The 23,235-nt window shown below is 48.0% G+C and overlaps 1 protein-coding gene across 2 annotated transcripts in view; it reads right to left on the bottom strand.

Annotated features, from left to right (window-relative positions):
• The window catches only part of LRRC8A (leucine rich repeat containing 8 VRAC subunit A), a 47,871-nt gene that overhangs the window by 4,787 nt on the left and 19,849 nt on the right, over positions 1-23,235 (bottom strand). For both annotated transcript variants that reach the window (XM_077305269.1, XM_077305270.1), the window contains exon 3: positions 3,592-5,755. In XM_077305269.1, coding sequence (XP_077161384.1) covers positions 3,592-5,748 — 2,157 coding nt within the window. In that variant the 5' untranslated portion in view covers positions 5,749-5,755. The remainder of the gene's footprint in view (positions 1-3,591; positions 5,756-23,235) is intronic.

Genomic DNA, 23,235 nt, shown 5'->3' with positions numbered 1-23,235 from the left:
TCAAAGAGTAGCCCGGACTTTCTCATCCAGGGCTCTGTGTAACCCTCACGTTTCTTGACAGCCTTGGAAATGTGTCCCAAATGGGTGGGAGTTAATCAATTTATATATATACATATATTAAACATTGATCAGGTGATATGACCATATATGGTCATGCTGACCCCCAAAAAATGGCCAATGGTGAGCCTGGATGAGTAGGAAGGGGAGGGGCCCTGAGTGGGCATGTACACAACTGTGCTTTCCAACCATATTCTGCAAGATCTACCACTTCTGGGGTTTCTCAAAGCCCGAAGAGTGTTCCAAGGGTTTCTCAAGTGAAAAAAAGTTGAGAAAGGCTGCAGTAACCCTTCTATCCCCATCCCATTTCCATTGACAAGGCCATGCATGGCTACCCGACCTGGGAGGCCCACAAGTAGGGACCCAGGGCATTTCATCATGCTGCTCCTCCCCCCTTACTATAATTCAGAGATATGCTGCCTTTGAACATGGAGGTTTAATTTAACTATCATGGGTAACAGTAATGGATAAAACCACCCATCATGAAATATGTCTAATTTTTTTAAAGCCACCTGTCATTCTGAGAGTGAGTTCCACAGGTTAATGCATTTATCAAGGCTACCAAATAATCCCATAATAGTAAGCTAATTTCAGAATTGCACAGGATGCTTGTTTGGACAGGCTGTTAAACAAGCAAAGCAGCACAGGAGAGGGGAGAAAAAGCAGCTGTTGGTAAATTGGGTAGCAAAAGCTCTGTTTAGAAGATGTAATCCTCTTAAAATGACAATTCCACACACACCCCGCCCAAAGAAAAACCTCTGCATGCTAAACCTGATTTCTTAGACACTTGACACAGAAGTCTACTGCAATGATAAAGCAACAAGCATCTCCCTTGGACAAGATAAGAGCCAGCAATTACTCAGATCTGCCTCTAGCCCTGGTCAGAACACACAGGGATGACACCAAAGACAAACATGGCAGTCCTGTTATGAGCAAAACTGGAAATTAATTTTAGGGGGTGCAGCCAGCTATACATCCAGCAGCAGGAAGTGGAGGATGCAGGGATGTATTTGACATTACACAAAACCATGGAGTTGATTTTACAAAGTGCAAAGGGATAATAGCCTTGTTAGTTTGTCCTTGCAACAGAGTCTGCCCTTAAAACTGCTCCAGAAACTTCAACTGGTCCAGAATGCAGAGGCCAGAGTTCTTCCTGGGACCCAGTGGAGAGCACATATTCGACCTGCGCTCTCCTAACTGAATACCAGGTCAGGTTCAAGATGCTGGTTATGACCTACAAAGCCCTATATGGTCTGGGAACTTCATACCTGCAGGACCACCTCTTCCCTTACAACTCAAAGGAGCTTAAGAACCTGCTCAAGATTCCTGGCCCCAAGGATGTTAAACTGGCCTCACTCTGGTAGAACGCTCTTCCTAGAGAGATCAGGGCCCTATAGGACTTGGGACACTTCTGCAAGGCCTACAAAACAAGAGTTGTTTCACCAGGCCTAAGGCTGATGTTTCACCAGGCCTAAGGCCTCTCTGCCCAAAGCATCAGCCAAGCTTTCACCATCTTTGATATCGGTACCGCCTCCCCCTGCCTGGGAAATGAGAGTGTGGTTTAAATTAATTTGGACGTAGAATGTTTTAAAAATATCTACTGCTACTTTATCATTGTTTTTATATATGTTGCTACCCAACCTGAGCCTTCAGGGAAGGGCAGACTAGAATTTTTTTAATAACAATATTTAATTCACTATAAGTTCATGTGAGCCTTGTCTAGTTTTTAGATGTTGCTGGAATTTGGTTGTATTTTGCAGGGGTCTTATCAGCCCTCTACTCCAGCCCCCTGCCCAGTGCCCAAGATCAAAAGCTAGTCCGTCCTCCACCAATAACCATCCGGGACAGAGCGCCCACCACTGGGATTCAGCTCCCAAGTCCAATCTTTGGTTCCAATTAACTCCTGGCCCATCGGCCACAGCACTGATATTCCTTTTCATTCCACGTCAGGAAAAATCTGCCCAGCTCCAGCCTCATGGTGGAGCTGCTGTATATTCAATCCTATGTTATTTAGTGCACAACAAGGCCTGGCAGACTCCACAAAGCATATTTACCCAACACTAGGCAAATATCTGAGAATAATGCTGGGCTCACGCTTGCTTGTAGCTCCAGTCTCCCTTGAGTCATGCAAGCACCCCACCATGTGAGCAACAGACTCAAAGATGCACAGAACTCTGCGATTTCACGCTGCAGCTCCGAAAGCCTGTGAATCCCGAATGACAAAGCGCCATGCTGTTGGAGCGACTGTGCATGACTGAGGAATTCAGAAGCTTCAGGATGCAAAGCGTTTGCGGGGGACAAGCTGGGTGCCCACCAGAAAGCTTCAGCTGGGGGACGGAGAAATCAAACAGAGGAAGAGGAGCGTTGTGGGTTTGCAAAGCATTTGTCTTCCCCAAAGATTTCCTTCAGTGGCAACAGAAGTGCCAGACTGTGTGTGTGTGTGGGTGGGAGGGGGGAGTGGCACTGGGTCCTCAGGCCACAGCTCCCCCCACCACAAAAGCACATGCATATGGACCCATGAAGGTGTTGATCTTGATCCATCAAGAGCGCAACTGTCTACGCTGGCCTGGCAGTGGCTCTCCAAGGTCTGGGTGCTTTCCATCACTTGTTCCTTGCAACTGGAGATGCCAGGATGAAACCTGGGAGGGGCTTTTTGCATACCAAGCAGTGCTATGACTGGGGCTAGGCGCTTTGGTGCCCAAAGTGGCCATTTGCTCCAGCTGCAGCCAGCTGGCTGCAGGAGCGAACGGCTGCTTCGGACGCCGAAGCACCCAACCGTAGTTACGACCCCTCCCACACACTTTTCCCCACTCAGTGACAAAGAACCTCAGTGTTCTAAGACAAATTCTGCTCTAGAAGCTGAAATGTTCCCATAGTTGTCAAACACCCCCCCCCCCCATATATTCGCTGTAGACTTCCCAGTCTTCTTCCTCCAGTCATAAGGGATAAGGTTACAAAATGAGACCGGAGATTGCCAAGACTCAGCTAAAGATGCTGCATTTAGCATCAGGTGTGTCAGCTCATGAATTGATGGGTCCTGATGTGTACACCTCAAGTGGCAACCAGGACACAAAACTGAGTGGTGTGACAGTCCGAGAACCCGGGCTATCAATTTCAGAAGCCTGTTCACCCTTCCCTGTATCCCCACCTTTCCTTTCACTGTGCTTATCCCTCCCAGCAGGGAGACACAGTCGGGACGGTGGTGTTTTGGAACTGCATCCGTCTTAATGATTCCTTCCCTCCTAATAAGAGTTTTGATACTATATGGCTTGCTTGTGCATTTACCCTCTTTTCTGAGTTTAGGAGGCTTCTGAACTAGCCCCTGGAAAATTATTAAGAACTACCAGAATGCCTTCCCCATTCCAAATACCATTTCATCTATTTACCTTCTTCCTGAGGTATCATATGTGGAAAAGCCACACCTTCAGTGCCATGGCTGCCTGTTCCCAAAGTTCTTAGAAGCAGCTGCACCTGAGGATCTCTTTCTGGTATACAAAGGTGCCTTACCCTCACAACTTCCTTCTCTTCACTTACCCTGTTGGCTGTCACAGCCAGATTTTGCAGGTTCTGCAGCAGCCCAATGTCTGCAGGTATGGAAGTCAAGAGATTGTGGCTGAGATCCAAATATCGAAGCTTCCGGCAATAGAATAGCTGAGTGGGAATCTTTTCGATCTTGTTGCGGTTCAGGTAAAGGCGCTCCAGGTTGGTGAGGTTGCCGATCTGCATGGGGATGTAGGCGATATGGTTGTACCACAGCTTAAGGCAAGTGAGACGGTGCAAGTGCTGGAAACTGATGATCTCTTCTATGGTCTTGAGGTTATTGTCCTTGAGGTCAATCTCTTGGAGGTTGTGGAGGCTGAAGATGGAGTGAGGGATCCGTTCCAGGTCGCAGCGGATGAGCTCCAGCTCCGTCAAGTTGACCATCTTCTTGAGACTATTGAGGACGATGAGCTTGGTGCCCTCATTGTTGATGGAGAGCTTCTGAAGGTGCACGCCAACGTCCGTCACCACCTGGGGCAGCTTGGTCAGGTTGCTCTTCAGCCGCAGCACCTTGAGCCTTTTCAGTTCTCGAAGGCCATCAATGACAATATAGCGGTTGTTTTCCGCACTCAGGTTGCCTGTCAGATGGAGCTCCTCTAACGTCTTTAAGCTGTAAATCCACAGGGGTATTTCCTTGATGTCTGTGAATTTGATGTGCAAGGACTTCAAGTTCTCCCTTAAGAAGGCAAGGGCTGGGGCCTCTATTTTGGCTGCTGTGTGGTACAGCCACAATTCCTTGAGGCTGGTGAGCTGGGCGATGCTAGGTGGGATGGTGACATCGGGAATCAGCTCCAGCTTTAAGACTTCCAGCTCAATGAGGTCAAAGACAGTGTCCGGGATGCCGCTGAGCATAAAGAGATGGAGCTCCAGCTTGTCCTGGGAGTTCTTGGTGATCCTTTGGCGCAGTTTTTCCAGGGTCCACTCGTTGTTGAGGTTCAGCTGCCGTAACTTGTTCTCGCTGACCTCTGAGAGGAAGACCGCAAAGCGCTTGGAATAGAGGGGGTCATACTGGTCAATGAGGTGCAGCATGAATGCAAAGTCATTTTTTACATCTGGGATGTCACTGTAGCTGCTCTCTTCTCGGATGGACTCGAAGGAGTACTTCTTGAGAGACCGCCGGAGCATCCACCAGAGCGTGTACATGCAAATCAGGCCATAGAAGATCACCAGGCTGATGTAGAAAGAAGCCAGGATCTTGAAGAGAGTAGCCAGTGGGTGAGCACACCGGTACATGCGATACCCAGTCAGGCTCTCTATGTCCACTTTACAGTCAACGTCAAAGGTGATGCTATTGACGTAATAGACGGTGTAGCAAATGATGAGAATGAATTTTATCACCTTTATGATGGTTTGCCTCATGTAGAGGCGATAAACGATGTCACCTTCTTCCACGTGGGTGCGGAACTTCTTGACCTTCTCAAACAGAGCTTTGGCCTGCTCGCCCTCTTTCTTGTCCAAAACTCCATTCTCTGTCCGGTCCACAATCCCTTGCTCGATCCGAGATTTCGTCCTCTGCAGCATTGGAGCTGTGGCTTCCACATCCTCGCTGACTGTGGAGGATTTCTTGTCCATGGATCCATTCATTTTCCCAAAGGCCGGCTTGGGATCGCTCTCCTCCACCACAGTCTCGGACAGAGCCCTTGTTGTCCAAGGCGAATCAAAGCACTTCAGCAGGATGGAGACAAAATGCTCCAGCTTGGAGCTGGTCCTTGGAAACTTGAACCAGAAGTTGCTGCAAGCTAGAAAGATAAGTGTGTGTAGAAGCACCAGGTAAGGGAAGTACTTGGCAAACCAGTGAAGGCGGTTTTCATAGCACACGGCATCCACGTAGTTATACTGGTGCCTGTCGAGGTCGTATTTGATCCCTGTTGGCCCAGTGTCCAGAGGTGGCACGACAGAAGAATTATAGTAACTCGAATCTAAGCTTGCAGGCGTCCAGTCTCGGGAAGAGTCGTTGCAAGCATCTTTGGTAACCCATTTGCAAGGCAAGCAGATCATTTTGTCCTGGGTGACCTGCAATGTCCCTCCAAATACCGCAATCATCAGCATCACTATAGAGATGTAATCCGTAAAGACGTCCCACCATGGCTTCAGGATGCGGTACGCTGGCTGGGTGTCAGCAAAATAACGTAGCTCTGTGACTGGAATCATGGCTCACCTGAAAGAGGCGGGGTGGGGAGGAAAACAAATCACAGAAACAACATGTTACCAGCTTGCTTACATTTTTAGACATCGACAGGAAAGGCCAGAAATACAATAAGACGAAGCATGTTGCTAGCTGGTGGTGTGGGGAATAGCAGTGAATCCAACTGAGATAAAAGTACACAACAGAAGTTTCCTAAAAGGCCCCCTAGTCTGAGAGAGACTGTTCTTAACACAGGAATGTGTTTCTCCTTCTGTCAGGAACTGACAGTCTAGCAACAAGACTTCTGAATAAAATAAATCTTTATTGCATAGCACTTCAGGATCCTAGACGTCTCAAAGTCGAATCTGATCAATAGTTGAAATGCATCCCCTTCTACACACAAATTCTCCCGCCCAAACCCACTTGAGTTCCCAGAGGCTCGAAGCACTCTGGCAGAAATGTAACAGAGAGGAAGAAGAAGAAGGAGAAGGAGAAGAAGAAGAGTTGGTTCTTATATGCCGCTTTTCCCTACCCGAAGGGGGCTCAAAGCGGCTTACAATCGCCTTCCCATTCCTCTCCCCACAACAGAAACCCTGTGGGGTGCGTGAGGCTGAGAGAGCCCTGATATTCCTGCTCGGTCAGAACAGTTTTATCAGTGCCGTGGCGAGCCCAAGGTCACCCAGCTGGTTGCATGTGGGGGATTGCAGAGTCGAACCCGGCATGCCAGATTAGAAGTCCGCACTCCTAACCACTACACCAAACTGGCTCTCTCGCTACACAAGCATCTCAGGGTTACACGGTTAAGAAAATACTGACACACAGATACAAGATGGAGTCACTCAGGTCAAGCATAAATCATGGCAGTAATCGAGAGATTCTGACATTCCTCCTTTCCAACACCCAACTACTCCCAAATTAACCTCCCACCACCTCAATGTTTGGCCATTCGTCTCTGGGTGATAACCTGAGGTCAAAGCCTCTTCCACCCCCAACAAATCCAGAAGCTCCCGCCAGAACTTGGCAACGAACTGGCTTTCGTGGTCTGAGAGGCACCAATCCGGAAGACCATGCAGTTTGTACACGTGTTCCACAAACAGAGAGGCCAGCTTGGATGCCAGTCAACCATGAGCAGGGAATGAAATGGGCTTGTTTTGAAAAAGCATTCACTACCACCCAAATCACTGTTTTCTCATGGCTGGTAGGAATACCAGTAATAAAGTCCATGGTATTTTCTTTCCAGGGGGCTGAGTGGGTCGGCAGTGGCTATAACAGACCCTTCTGTTCCCCCCCCCCCCGCCGGCTTGGCAACCAGACAAATCGAGCATCCTTTCACATAATGCTCCACATCCGTGCACAGGGTAGGCCACCAATAATGCCTACGCACCAGGTGTAATGTTTTCACAAACCCAAAATGCCCTGCTGACTTGGAATCATGGCAAAGTTTTAAAACATCCCTTCTAGCTGCCGCAGGGACATAAAGTTTTTCACCCTTACAATACACTCCCTCCTTCAGCTGCAGAGATTTCTGGAGGCGGGGAAACTCGGGATCCGAGGTGATGTCCTTCCTTCTGAATCCAACCCCCGGGCGTGGGGGCTCCTCCCTTGGCTGTACTGCGCATCACAGCCATCAACCCCAACTGGGAGGGATTGAATACTATGTCCACCAATGGTTCCCTTTTACACTTGTATTGGGGGAGGTGCAACAGCGCATGGGCCAAAAAAATCATTTTGCCAGGGAAATGGCGTAGAGTGAAGTTGAATCGGGAAAAGAACTCAGCCCACCGCATTTGCTTAGCTGAGAGAGATCGGGGCTGTTTCAAAGCCTGCAAGTTTTTAAGATCTGTCCAAACTTCAAAAGGGAATACAGACCCTTCAAGCCAATGCCTCCAATTTTACTGCAGCCGCCTCTTTCTCCCAAATAGCCCAATTTTTTTCAGGACCCGAAAATTTCTTTGAAATATATGCCTGAAAAACGGGTTTGAAAACGGCGATGGCGCTGTCTGCCGCCCTCCAGGGCCGGCGCTGGAGCGGCTGGATCTCCACGGGGCACTGGGAGCCCCGTTGGTTGGGAGCAGGCTGGTCCTGTGGCAGCTGGTTCGGCACCAGTTGGTCAGCACAACAGGTTCCCGGGGCCCTGGAACTGGCTGGTCTGGGACTTCTGGGTGCAGTACCGGACACCCCATCTCTGCAAGGAAAAAACGGGCCCCTCTCCAGATCTCGGGGTTGGGAGCTGTAGTCATCATCGCCAGCCAATTGCCCATCCGCTCCCGGAGTTCTAGATTCTCCAAGAGTGTGGCCGTCTCTTGGTCTGGGATTCCCCAGCGCAGTCCCCACGTCCAGTCGATGTCTACAGGGTCATCATATTTGGAACGTCTCCTTCGATTCGTGACATGCTTCTCCAAGTAGTAATCTGCCCCTGGGCTGTCCAAAGCTTTAGCCACCCCCGAGTGTGCAGCAATTGGGTAAGCGAACTTTGGACAGGCACCCCGGGAAATAGCCGAATCCGGTTGCGTTGGCGTTCCATCGCTCCCATCACCATCTGGCTTGGGCTGCATCGGCTCTTCCTTCGGTTGGGTTCCATTGTTGGGATCCTCCTCATGGTCTGAAATCTCGGCACAAGGAGGCAGGTGATGAGATTCGACTTACTGTCAGGAACTGACAGCCTAGCAACAAGACTTCTGAATAAAAAAAGCTTTATTGCGTAGCAGTTCAGGATCCTAGACGTCTCAAAGTCGAATCTTTGGAGGCCCCTAAATGGCACACTGACAGAAGCATTCTGCTTAGGGTTGGGAAGCCCAACTGACGTGTTGCAAAACGGCTGATACAACGGCAATCTTGCAAAATTTGCAACTGCTTGCATGCATTCTGAGAGTTGCTCTTTGCCTAACAGCCAAGTAGGTGGGAATTTTATTCCACGGTTCATTGGCGGCGGCACAGAATAACGTGCACACTTCCATGGAAAGCAGAGACTCGCTTTGTGAGAAGCAGGGGAAAGTTGAGCACAATGAAGAACCCGAAGCAAAAAACAAACCAAACAAAAAAACCCCCCTAAAATTCCTTCCTCTTCTGTCACACTAATTTACAGGACAATAGGCAAAGGGGATAAAGTAACTTGACTCCAAAGCCTTAGCTGTTTATTTCCTTTTATATTTCCATTAGCTCAGCAAGAGGAGGTAAAGACAAGAGAGATTAAAATCAAGTGGAAAAAACCCTTCTCTAGGGCCGCTGCCGCTGGGCTAGAGACCTCTCTGCTGGGATTCAAAAGCGGATTCACAGAAGAAGAGAAGCGGCAAATCTCAGCAGTGGAGCCTCGCCTCACACAGCAGCTATTCCGCACATTCAGGGTTTGCATCAGCCTCTGATGGAAGAGAGACCAGGGCCCCTTGTACAGGTTATAAAATGCCCAGCAGGTAGTTCCCCACCCCTTCTCTGGTCCCAGCGTGCACAATCCCACCAACTGGACCAGGCTCTCTCAACCAGGGTTTTCTTGACAGCCCTGGAAGGGTTTCCCAAATAGATGAGAGAACAAAACAAAATCAGAGTCCAGGGGCACCTTTAAGGCCAACAAAGATTTAGTCAAGGCGTGAGCTTTCGAGGGCGAGCACTCTTCCTCAGACTTGAAGGCTCACTCCTTGAATAAATCTCTGTTGGTCTTAAAAGTGCCACTGGACTCTGATTTTGTTTTGTTGTACTGCTTCAGACCAACACGGCTACTCACGAATCTAAACAGATGGGAGTTAAATTTTTATTTTTATATATATTTTAAAAATATGTTAAACATTTATCAGGTGATATGACCATATTTGGTCATATCAACCTGCTCCTTCCTCCCAAAATGGCCAGTAATGTGTTTGGAGGGGGTGGAGAGGGGCCTCCAGGTGGGTGCATACACTGCTCTGCTTCGAACAATATTCCATCCAACTGTGCCACTTCTGAGGTTTCGCGAAGCTTGAAGAATGTTTCAGGGGTTTCTCAACAGTAAAAAAGCTGAGAAAGGCTGAACTTGACCCTCAAGAGCCTTTAACTCAGATGAGTTTTTAGCATGCTTTGGACTAGTGCAGGGGTAGTCAAACTGCGTCCCTCCAGATGTCCGTGGACTACAATTCCCAGGAGCCCCTGCCAGCGAATGCTGGCAGGGGCTCCTGGGAATTGTAGTCCACGGACATCTGGAGGGACGCAGTTTGACTACCCCTGCACTAGTGGTTTCCAGTTAAAATGCAACTCTTCTCTCCGCCTGTCAAGGCATGCCCTCTGGAAGGTGTGTTTCTCCTACTGGGACTGTGCACCTGCACTCCCCAGAGCCATCCTTCAGGGTTAATTCGTCCCAAACCAGAGGCACGCTTTCTTCTGTAGGAGGCTTAACATTTTTTGCACAGCATGGCCTTTTCTGTGGTTGATTCACTCATTGCAATACATGCCCTAATAAGGAAACATACCACTGAAAATCTTGGCCAGCCTTTGGAAGAGAGCTAATGACTGAAAACTATCCATCTTCTTTCATTAACTGACTCTGATACTTTACAGCACTTACTTTGGAGCTTTTATTGGCTGCTGGTTAAGAACTGGTTGTTAAAACCAGACCTTTGAAGAAGCGCATAGCATACTGGTTTGCAATAGCCTATGGGCTGGACATATGTTTTTAATTCCTATCGTTGTTGTTTTTTTTTAATTATGCGCAATAAAAGCAATATAGTTTTAGCAACAATACAGGCATTCAACCTTTGAAGGTCCTAACTGTTACCAGTTGAGGATTTTTTTTGGTTCCATTTTTAATTCATCCCAAACCAGAGGTACGGTCTCTTCTGCAGGAGGCTTATAACATTCTTTGCACAGCATAGTCTTTTCTGTGGTTGATTCAAGGAACATGCAATGATGTAGTCTTTTAAAAGTAAACAGTACCATGAGAACATTTTGTCTGTGGCATGGTTAACCTAGCTTTAGCAGCGTCACAGTGAAATAGCCACTTCCTTGCTGCATATCTTGGTATAAGGGGATCTAACAATCTATCTATTAAGGAATGCCAGCCCATAATACTCTTATGGTGGGATGCACAGGTCACATTACCTTGGGGCCATCTGCTTAAAACAATGACTTAACAGCTGACTGGAAGTATCGCTACTTAATTTTTCCCCACTATTGTAGCACTGGTGCCTTAGATGCACATGACACCTTACAGAAGGCATTTCCAGTTCGGCACCTTTAGGTAGGGCCCATATCCTTGGCTTACTTACCGGGTAAACCATGGCACCAACCGCTTCTTTTTAGCAAGTGGGCGGGGTCGGGTGGGGCTTTTCTTCAGCAAGCCTTCCATTTCACTGTGAAGGTATTTAGAAAGGTTGCTTGGGCAGCAGTTGAACAACCCCCCCCCCCTCCGCCCCAAGAATCGACATTATGTGACTAAAGATAATGTGCAGAAGTCATTTTGTGGCTGGCTCCATCCACCACATTATGTCACAAGCCCAAAGATGCCCACAGGCTCAAAAAGGTTGAGGACATCTGGGCTGATTTTGCACTTTGTTTATTCCTGCTGAATTCAGATCGATTTGAACTCTGGTCTTCCTCTATCCCCCTCCCCTCCTCCATTGAAACAGAAAGTGTTCTGCACTCTATTGGGGAAGCTCAGAAGGGGAGGGGAGCCAAGTGCAGCAGGAGCTTCTTTCTTTTCTTGAAGGAGGGGGATGGAGAGAATTGGAGACAGCAAAGGGGGGGGGGGAGAAAACAAGAGGCAAATCTCTGCTGAGTGAAGACAGGGATTCTGGAGCATAGTCAAAAGACAAGCCTTGCAACTGGGAACCAGGAAGTCTTTCAACGGATGCCCTGACCAATCAGGGAAGATTGCTTTGCTCCAAGGCATGGAGAAGGAAATTAATTCAAAAAAGCAAAAATCTGCACATTTATTGATGCCAGTTTTTCAAATATCGAGGGTTATATCAACTCCAGGATATCACGGGGGGAAGGTAGAATCACCACGAATCAATCATGCTTGTTGCAGAAGGAAAATTTAAAGAGCCCAAAATCAAAATGCAAATCAAATTCAGTGTAGACAGGAGAGATTCATTTGAACTGGGACTGGATAAAAAGCCCTGTGCAGACTACACCCTCATCTAGTACCTTTTTGTCCTGCCTTCTCTCAAAGGCACTCAAGGCAGTGTGCTGCATGCATCCTCTAATGCAGGGGTGGGCACACTGCAGCCCTCCAGATGTCTATGGACTACAATTCCCATGAGCCCCTGCCAGCAAATGCCACCGGACTGACTATTGGAGGGCTTTGCGCCTGCCGATTGGGCCCTCCGATTGTCAGTCTGGGGGAAGGGGCCTATCGGCATCCTTCCTCATCACAGACAGGGCCCGCCCTCGGGGCCCTTAACAAATTATTTAATCCGCTCCGCTAGGAGCAGGTTAAAGATAAGGTCTATCACAGTGGTCCCCAGCCCCCGGGCTGGGGACCGGTATTGTTCAGTGGATCAGTCGGTACCGGGCCGCAGCTCCTCCTCGTCCTCCTCCCTGGCTGCTACTTTAGAGGCTGCCCTGCCACTCTGCTGCCGGCTCACCCTTGGTGCTCTTCGGCGGCCGTCATGGCTGGGGCTCCCCCTTGGCGTGGCACTGTGCAGCTGCTGCTGGCAGCGCCCCCCCAGCGGGCGGTGGGAAGTCAGGGGCACTGGCAGGAAAGCAAGTGGAGCAGGGGTTCAGGCGGCGGCGACGTCCCTTGGCAAAAGACTACCCCCCCCCCCCGGGCCTCAGTAAAATTGTCAAACATAGACCAGCCTCCGGTGATAAAGAGGTTGGGGACCACTGGTCTATCACACTGCTGCTAAAAAGTGTTTGCATACTGATTGCCAATGGTCTTGAAAATTAAAATTTTCTTCCAATTAGGTTGGTTTTATTTAAAAAGTTAGCAAAAATTTAAAATTAACTGGTTAATAAAAATAATTGATTAATGCAAGGCATCCCTACTTTAAGCACACTCCCATCTTCACAAGCAGGTCCTAAAAATCTTTCCAAACTTGCCCTTGACTGACACCTGATGATTCTGAACAAACCAAAGCAGAGTAGAGAACAGAATGTTGGTCAAGATTTGGAAACAGGGGTGGTGATTTCAGCCATGAAACTCATTGGGAAGCCATGGGCCAGTTACTGTCAGATTAATCCACCTCACAGGGTTGTTGTGATGATACAATGGAAAAGGAAAAACTCTTTGGACGAATGGTTGGTCCAAAATGTTACAGAAGGGAACTGGAATCTGCCCCTGTCTTATACACAAACACACACCAGCAATCTTTGTTGTAAGATAATAAACCTGTCTTTATATTAGATAGCAGACAAAGATGTGTAGGCCTGGAAAAATAACAAAAAAGCCCCCCCCCCCCCCAATTTTCCCCAATGCAAAAAAAAAAAGACATTTTGGAAAGGAGAAGGAAAAACTCCTCTTTTGAAATGAGTGAAAGGTTGTTTAAAACAAGGTGTTACTATCTCAAGATTTGTAGCACATTCTTTTTTTTTACAGCATTACATAAAGATTATTCCTGCATAAGCTGCAAACATGCAACACTTTCAAGGACAAGTTCACTGGTAATGCATTATTAAAGAGTTCAGCTTTTTTCTGTTAGGAAGCTGAATTCTCTATCAACACTGACAAGTCCTATCGTAACAGTCCATATAATGCAAGATTTACTAGAAAACTCCACCTTTTCCCTGCCTCTCAGAGAGCAAAAATTAAGAGACGGAAGCAGAGGAGCCTGAAGAACTTGCAAGGGGCATCTCGTTCCCATCCCATACTTCCCCATTTTCAGAAAACCCCCAGAGCTTCTTCCCATTTCCTGCTTCCTTCTCTCTTTTTCTGACCAACAAGAAACCTACCTTTATCTCCCCTCCCCAGCTTTCCATTCTTCACTCTCCCTGGTGAAAACCATGGCCCAGTTGTGCTGTGCTGGGCAGGGCTCATGCACAATGGAAAACCTGCAAGGACTTGACAGGGCTGGGGGGGGGGACCTCACTTTCCCCTGTACACTGCTCCCCAGATTATTTCTTTCCTCTTGGCAATTCCCACATCCTCAACTTTCCCTGTTTCCTTCTCTTCTTCCTACACACTTCCTACCTTTTGTCTCCCCCCCCCACATACTCAACTATATTCATTGATACCCTGCTTTTCTCTCCAGTTTATAAAAAGATAAGCCCTATCTGTGCATGGCCACAATCTGTGCATTTAAGTATCCATAAATGGGGCAATGTTGAGAACTGTCCCTCTACCCACAGCCAATCCCTGAGGGAGGTCTACTGAGATATACAGATGTGCCAAAGAAGCACGAGTGCAGCAATTTGCTAAGTTAAAGTTAATGAGTCAGGAGGGCTTTGTTACACAGATAACGGGGCTTTACTGTAAGGACATGCAGATGGCAACTCTGGTGGTTGAATCTTCCTCTCTATTCCCCCCACATCGAAATCAAACAGATAGTGGTTCCTCCGCCGTAAAGGCCTTCAGTGGGTAAGGAATATGGTTTGTATCTGAACAGCCCAGCTTCTGGTGGCTACCATGTGAGGAGCTAAGCCAGGAGCCTCCCATGTGACGCCTGTGGGTGCCACAGCAGCTGCCAACACCTTTCCTTGTGCCCGCCAAGTCTTTTTAGAACATGGGTGGGGTCAGGTGAGACTTTGTTCCAGCAAAGCTTTTAATTGGGAACTGGAGATTTGATTGCTTGGGCAGGTTTTTAAAAATATTGTTTTGGCAGCAGCTGCAGAAAGATTGTCACCTCAGCAGAAGGATCGTCACTGTGTGACTGAGGGTAAACTGCAGAAACCTTTTTGTGGTGAATTCCACCTTCCACAGTAGCCATTTTGTGGCTGCACCTGCTATGCTGGGTCAGAATTCCACAGATACCTGTAGCTCAAAGAGGTTGGAGATCTCTAAACCAGACCATTAGTTACCTGTGCGGAGAAGGGGTGTGCGCTTCAGCTCGGTTCGGCCAAAACGCACATCCCTAGTGCGGAGTAAGGGATAGAGAATGGGACTTGAACTGGAGTAGTGCCTGGGGGTTCCGATTCCTAATCAGGATTGAAAAGGTGTCCCAGTCTGCCCTTCTGCCTAAACTGCTTCACAAAGCAGTTGTCGGGATAAAATGAGATTTCTGCGAGTACCACCCTGTACTCTTTGGAGACAGGAGGAAAAGTCAGAATACCAAGGGCCAACTTGGTGTCATGATTAAGAATGGCGGCCTCTAATCTGAAGAACCGAGTTGTGATTCCTGGCTTCTTTCCGCATGAAGCCTGCTGGGTGACCTTGGACCAGTCAAAGTTCTCTCAGAACTCCCTCAGCCCCACCTACCTCACAAGATGCCTGTTGCAGGGAGAGGAAGGGAAGGTGATTGGAAGCCACTTTGAGATTCCCCAGTGGGATAAAAAACACCAACCCTCCTTCATCTGCACTATATTCAAGAGGCCTAAAGCTATCCCACCTCCCTGTCATTCCATTTACTCCGGAATTTCTTGTTGCAGTATATGCTTTCCAAGTACATCCTTATCCATCCATCCTCTATATATTTGTGAAACAGCCTGGGGGGTGGAACATGTCTGGCTGTCCAAGTTGGAATACGGCCAATCAGGGTGAAGCCAGTAAAGTTGGCTGCACCCTGATTGGCCCTGCCCCTGCAGCTCCCTCCCTCCCTTCCTGGACTCTAGCTTCTTTGCTCTCAGACACACCTCAGTGCCTAGAGCCAGCAGCAGGTAAGGGGAAAGGGCCCTGGGCAAAGGGGGGTGGTGGAGGGCCTCCCAACGAGGGCCTCCCGGCCTGCTAAGCAGAGCCTTCTAACAAGGGTCTCTTGGCCTGCTATACAGTGCCTCCCATCTGCTAGGCTGGGCCTGCTAATGAGGGCCTCTTGGCCTACTAGGCTGGGCCTGCTAACTGCCTGCTAAGGAGCTCTGTTCCAGGCCTGGTAATGAGCTGGCCAGCCCCCGCCCACCCCACTTGATTCAGCTGCCCAAAGCCACCTTAAGCTGCCTGGCCGGAGGCCAGGGGAGAGGGACCTTTCAAGCCCATTCTTAGGAACAGGCTTTGAAGCCAGTCCCTAATAAGAACCATCAGCCAAATAGCCAAGAACATGCTTGGCGTGGGAGTGGGGGGGAGAGGAGAGAAAATGGCACACAGAAGATAAGCAAAAGCAGGCCTCCTGTCTCACAGAGGCAGAGAAGCTTTGCATTTCTCTGGACGCTACAGAAACAGAATAGAAACAGAACTCCAGAACTGTCTGGCAAAAGAAACCAAAGGAAAGGAGGAGATGCCAGTTGGGAAGCAGATAAATGTGGGATTGCTGCTAGCATCAAAAGATTTCTCTTACAGCTAATTTAGAAAATGAGCAAAGGGCTCCAAAAATCTATCACTGTCTCCTTGCAGGTGCTAAGCTGGAAGAGCGGCCAGTTAGCGAAGGCTGTTACATATTCTGATGAAGAAAATGTTCATTGGATTGGGAAAGTTGTATCCCAGAGTCCCAAAAAGGTTTGTTTTGGAGCTTCAGGCAGTTCAGAGTCTTAATTAATTATTTGTGGGGGGAATACGCAGGACACAACTTTTTAATATACATAATCAGGTAGGAAGTATAATACAGTCTTTGTAAAGTAACACAAAAAATTCAAAATGAACAAAACACTGGGAAATGGAGGTGCAGGAGAATGGAACAAATGTGACTTCAGAAGGAGCACACCAAAGAAGCATGAGTTGCACAATAAAGCAAAGCATCTGGCCAGAACACAAAATCTGTTCTCACAGAATCATAGAATTGGAAGGGATCTCCAAGGTCATCTAGTCCAACCCCCAATTCACAACTACCTGCCCACCTACAGTGACCCCTATTGCATGCCCAGATGATGCCCCCCCCTCAAAAAAAAACAACAGAATCCATGGTCAGTCTGGCCTGGAAGGAATTCATCTCCCGACCCCCAAGTGGCAATTGGCATTTCCCAGTTTGTTCTCTTATCCAGTAAATCTATTTTGTTCTTAATCCATGTATGCTCAGCTTCTATGCATATTTAAACTCTGGTAACCATCTGCAACAGATTAATATTTATTTCTTCTATTTTCTCCTCTCCTCCATTTTATCCTCTCAATAACCCTGCGAGGTAGCTCAGGCTGAGTTAGGAGAAGCATTCTACTAAAACTTTGCAAACCAGGAGCAGCAACAGGTTCCCGCTATAATTAAGAAGTTGACCAAGAGGAAGCACAGATGTAGGCAGCATTCCCCAAGGTCATACAGATTCTTTGCTTCCTAAGAGCTGCTTCTAACACATTATCCTTTATGCAAGCACAGAGGGGACACACAAGCGCCTTTCACCTGTATCTCATACGCAGCTTTTTGCTTGAAACTACTTGAAAGGAGAAAGTGTTTGACCCTGCTTGAAGGTGACAGCTACCTCTGAAACACATCCACCCCTTTGTACCTGACAGTGGTGTTCAAGTCAAATACCCGTGTATGAAACCTGTCTCACACAAGCCTCCATGGACAACCCCACAGCAAAGAAGAGTTGTTTTTTATACCCCAGTTTTCACTACCTGAAGGAGTCTCAAAGCAGCTTACAATCACCTTCTTTTACTCTCCCTACAACAGACAACCCATGAGGTAAGTGGGGCTGAGAGAACTCTGACAGAACTGCTCAGGGAGAACAGCTATAACAGGACTGTAATGCACCCAAGGTCACTCAGCTGGCTGCATGTGGAGGAGTAGGGGATCAAGCCCGGCTCTCCAGATTTAGATTTAGCTGCTCTTAATCACTCTTAATCACTACACCAAGCTGGAACTATTTGGCTAAGGATCGGAAAGGAGGATACCAAAAGTGCTTAAGTTCTACAGCTCTGTTTTGATGTCCAGTATTTTATCAGCCCTGCAAGGCAAGCATTAGAGTCTCCTTGCTTGGTGGTTTTCAAAAAAATACCTGACTGCAATGCTTTGGGCATGTCATTTCAAAGCCAGGTCTGGAAACCAAGCACAAGCAGTGACGAGGAACTCATATCGCCAACCTGCACAAATGAGCAGCGAGCCATTTCCTGCATATGCCCAGATCCGACTTAAAGGTGTGTCAGGTATATTTAGCAGGCAGAACTCAAAACATGTATCAACTTCAGACACTCCATCAGAAAAAAATCCTTTCCCTTACTTCTAACGAACACCACAATGAATGCCACTTACAAATGCTCTGGGAAATGCCGCACACAATACTGGGAGACTCAAGATAAAATCTGGTCAAAAAGAGTAGTTGATGAGCAGGAGTGAGTAATACACAAGTAAGAGACACACAGACTTTTCTGTTTTGCTGTCAGGTTGCAGGCAACTTATGGCAACCTGGGAGAGCAGGGGTAGCAAAACTGTGGCTCTCCAGATGTCCATGGACTTCAATTCCCATGAGCCCCTTTCAGAAATTGTAGTCCATGGGCATCTGAAGAGTCACAGTTTCGCCACCCCTGCTGTAGGGTTTTCAAGACAAGAGACAGTCAGAGGTGGTTTGTTATCACCTGGCTCAACAAAGCAACCTTGGTGGTCTCTCATCCAAGCACTAACCAGGGCTGTCCCTACTTAGCTTTCAAAATCTGTCCACAAAAGTCCAGCCTGGGCCAACCAAGTCAGGGCCCAGATACATCCTGCAATTGGACCAACACAGACTATGAACTGGCAAAGGCTTTCATGGCAAGAGTCCACTGGATATTGTAGGTTTTCCAGGCTGTGGGGCTGTGGTCTGGTAGTTTCAGACTTTGACAGTTCACCAACAATTGTGCCCGGCATCTTCGGAGCTGAACACGGAATCCCTCCATGCCAAAGTACAGAGTGTGTAAACAGCTGCTGGGCATTTTATTATTTCTCAAGGCAGGATCGTAATGCATGACATTCCTGTTTTATTTGGGAGTCTGAAAACAAAAAACCTAACTGGAATTGGATAGAACCTGAAAGGTTGAGTGCACATGCCCTGACTTCATGGGCACACATCAGAATTACTTGGCAGCCTGAAAGAAGGGGACTACTATCTGATAAAGAGACATTTTCCTTCTGATCCATTTTGATTGATTTTGTTATCCTAAAAAATGTTCTTATATTTTGTTTATTTTACTGGCTGCTTTGAGTGTTTTTGCATTTTATCAATAGATGTGTGTCAAACATTAGACCTCTTAGGAAGACCCAGTATGGGTCAAAATGTGTCAGATCATGACACACATGATTTTGACCTATGGGCTTTGTGTATGTTTTTAACCTTTTAAGCTGCACACCATAAATGTTTATGTAAATGTACAACCTATTATATAAATTGTACAGACATTCAACTGTTCAGGTCCTAGCTAATTCTACTTAGGTTTTCTGTTCCATGTAGCATTTCTCTTCTCTTTGTTCTTTATTTGGGAGTCTCTTGGAGGACTAACTGGAACTAGGGAGCACTTTTCCTGTGTCTGAGTGGAGTTTACTAGTACGTCCATTAGGAAGTGCCTTTCCTGTGTCTGGCTGAAGTTCATTAGAAAAGCCATTAGTCAAGATCATGCCTGTCTAATCTGATTAACCATTGCAAGGTGTTTTTAGAGTCCCATTGTTTTAAACACAGAATGGCTCATAATAAACAGGAGTCCTGTGGTGTCTTAAAGGCAAACAATATTGTATTCCATTATAAACTTTTGTGAATTAGGGCCTACTTCTAAATGGCTCTGTAAAAAACTGACACAGTTAAACCTGAGGAACAAAAAGTCCAATTTGATAATCGCTTGGAAGGGGAGAAATCTAGATTCAAGTCTATAGAGTTTTGAATGCCTAGTCTGCTTTCTTACAAAGAACTGCATCAAACAGAGGCTTAGAATAAATTCACCATCAGCTGCTTAGAAACTGCATTATGGTTTTCTTGGGAAAATGCCAGGCTTCTTCCAGAAAAGATCATAATGCAACCATTATGCAGAAGGTGGCTGGGCAAACATCAAAGTCATCTTTTGGACAGGATTTGGACGGAAAAATCAGACCTCAGTTTGCCTCTGGCCTGATAGCCGTACAACTTATTCAATGTAATGGCCATTAATTTAGGTCACTTCTTTTTTTAAAAGGACTGGGCCAATTTGTAGAGGTGCAGTGGGGAAAGCACTGTCAAGGTGCAGCTGACTTATGGCTTGATGGGATCAGGCTAGCCTGAGCTATCCAGATGTATTCCTTTGGGCCACAATAAAGATCTCTGAACTGGGAAGGGTCTCACATGATCACCATCCTCCATGCCCTGCTTATGATCCTTCCAGAAGCCGCTGGCTGTCCACTGTCAGAGAAGCCATGCAGGCCTAAAAACAAAGTTTGCAAGTGACAAACAGGTGCAAATGCTCTCTCCCATTCCCCCCGCCCCATTATACCTACTGAGGAACTGCACAGCCATCACCAAAAGCACGATTTGCAAGCCTTTCGCGTGCAGTGGCAGGGCAGCGTGCCAAAATGTTTTTACCTGCCTGCACAGTTTAGCTGTCTTTCGTGCCTTGACAGAAATTGACTGCAGAGGGGACAGATGTAGAGAGAGACGCCAAGCCACGTTCCACTGTATCTGCATCCCCTGGCCTGGGGAGTAAGTCTAGCTTCTGCTTAACCGGGCTGGTTCCTCTGCCTGCCACTAACATCTTTCCCAAAGTATTTATAGACAGAAAGGAAAGGGCACCCAAGATCTACTTTAAAAATAACTACTTTGCTTTTAAGACCACTTTGCTGATGTTCAATACAGGAGTCCGAGAAATGCTACTATATAGATCAGAAGGGATGTTACTCCTAGGAGCATGAGGGTATCTTAAAGAGACGGCCCGGGGGGGGGGGGGGGTTGAATCAAGCACGGCCCCTGCCTTGCCATGCACAGAAGTGCTGTGTGGCTTGTGTGACACCATTTTGCTAGATGTGCCATGACAAGAGGAAGGCACAGAGCTTTTTTGCTGTCTCAAACTCGCAAGGACCAATGGGAATGACAGGGAGGGGGTGAGTAGGGAGAGACACAGCTCCACAAGTAAGTAAGCGTCTTCAAGCTTCTTGTGTTTGGGAGGAAATGGGAGAGGGGAAATGCCTTGAGTGTAGCCAACCTGGAAAAAGTGAGCAAACTCCGGGGACAGAGAAGAGCAGTGTGCCTCAAGCCGGCGGCCCAAGCCGTCAGCCAGGACAATCACACCTGCCCACCAGAAATGTCAACAGAAGTGGCACCACTGTTCAGGTGACTTGCGGCTGGCTCTCACACCACCTTTCCCAGCCGCCTTCTTCCTCAGTGAGGCGCGACATGTACTTCCGTGGCTAGCCACAGAGAATTCTCATGGGGCCAAGTTCTGTGGCAAAGACAATCTGCAAACCTTTCCATACTGAGCATATGTGCAGAGTAGGAGAGAAATTAGGATCTTACAGAAAAAATGTATACTTGGGGGTCGTAGTATATGGATGATTGACCTTATGGTACACACAAGCAGGGAGGAAATTTGCTCCTAGGCTTTAAATGAACGTTTACTGATGTGCCTCCAGGCGGCTCGCTGGCCGTACTAGTGGAGGACTGGCAGTCCGCCTTGGTGGTTGCCATCAATGAGATCTCCCCTAGATGCCCTCTCTGCCCTCACCTCAAGCAAGCTCCATGATATACCAGGGAGTTCCGGGAGAGGAAGAGGGAAGGGAGACAGTTAGAGTAAGTGTGGAGGAAGACTTGCAAGGAAGCAGCAAGAACATCCTAACACATGCTTTAGACTGGGGGTCGTCAACCCTTGGTCCGCGGTCCGGCGGCAGCCACGCCTGCCTCCACCCCCCGCAGCGGGCCGGTTAGCTTCTCGCTGCGAGAGGGGAGGAAGAGGTAGGCACGGCCGCCGGCATTCTGGTGACACAAAAGCGCATGCATGTTTGCACCTCCTGCTGGCGGAAACACGCACGCGAGGCTATTCTGCGCATGCATGTTAGCGCCCCCTGCTGGCAGGAACACATGTGCAGCAACTGCGTGTTCACACACAGATGCCGCGCGTGTGCGGCGCCCGGGCCACCGGCGGTCCTCGACCACAAAAAGGTTGGGGACCGCTGCTTTAGAGGCTGTATAAGATAGGGATGGAAGTGGCAAAATGTGACTTTTATGCCACTGACATCGCATCCTTGAGCTCTCATCCGGCCCAATTGTTTAGGGTAGTTCATGCTCCGTGGGGGCAACAAGCGGATAGGAGGCCCATTCAGGAATATTATCAATCCTTCCCTGTCTCCTGGGGAGTTCCCTGAGGCGCTGAAGGGGGCAGTGGTCTATCCCTTCCTTAAGAAGCCATTACTTGATCCACGGGATCTGACCAGCTACTGCCCAGTCTTGCATCTTGCATTTCTGGGCAAGGTAGTTGAAAGGGCCACCACGGATCAGCTCCTAGCTTTCTTGGAGCGAGCTTTGGTGCTCAACTCATACCAGTCTGGCTTCTGTCCTGGCCATGGGGTGGAGACAGTGTTGGTCGCCTTGATGGATGATCTCCGGAGCCAGCTGGAGAGGGGCGAGTCAGCTATTCTCATAATGTTAGACCTGTTGGCTGCATTTGATGTGGTCAACCACAAGCTCTTGGCCAGCCACCTGGCTAGGACTGGGATTTGTGGAACTGCCCTTCAATGGTTGCTCTCCTTCCTACGGAACCAGACACAGAGGGTTGCAACGGGGGAAGAGTTGTCATGTCCCTTCCAACACCCATGTGGAGTTCCTCAGGGAACGGTCCTCTCCCCCACGCTCTAACATCTTTATGCGCCCTCTTGCCCAGCTGGTCCAGAATCTTGGCCTGGGCTGTCATCAGTATTCTGATGACACCCAGCTTTCTCTCTTCACAGACAGCCGCCTAGACTCCCCCCCCACATACATACATTTGCCAGTTGTTTGGAAGCCATAGCTGGATGGCTCAGGCAGTCACCTGAAACACAACCAGTCGAGGACTGAGATCCTGTGGCTCAGATGGAAGGGGGCAAACCAGGAGCGTGTTTGCCAGACCTGACTGGGGTGCAACTTAACATCTCACCCTGCGCCAGGAATTTGGGAGAGATCCTTGATGCTTCTCTTACTATGGAGGTGCAGGTCACAAGAGTAGCACAGCTGGCGTTTTTCCATCTTTGCCAGGCAAAGCTACTAGCACTGTACCCAAGGTGCCCCTGGACTCAAACTTGGTTCCATTGCTTCAGACCAACACAGCCAACCTGAACCTATCTTCATGGAGAATATTAGTTAATTAGGCAGGTAGCGGGGTGGGGGGGGGTAGAGTCCAGAAGCACCTTTGAACAAACAAACATTTTTAGTACAACAAAACAAAATCAGAGTCCAGGGGCACCTTTTAAAACCAACAAAGATGTATTCAAGGTGTGAGCTTTCGAGTGCAAGCGCTCTTCCTCAGACTAACATATTTAGCGTAAGCTCATCTTGAACATATGGGTCAGTATCTAGAACTATGCTGCAGAACAAATCCAAGGTCAGATGCACAATGTCCATTTTGCCTTTATTTTTATTTTTTTTAAGACTGTTCTTAAAAATCCAGGGGCAGGGGAGAGATGGCAATAAGATGG

The sequence above is a fragment of the Paroedura picta genome, chromosome 12, assembly GCF_049243985.1.
Source record: "Paroedura picta isolate Pp20150507F chromosome 12, Ppicta_v3.0, whole genome shotgun sequence".
Lineage (NCBI taxonomy): Eukaryota > Metazoa > Chordata > Lepidosauria > Squamata > Gekkonidae > Paroedura > Paroedura picta.
The sequence above is the reverse complement of the archived record's forward strand: the minus strand, read 5'-3'. Positions and strand labels throughout refer to the sequence as shown.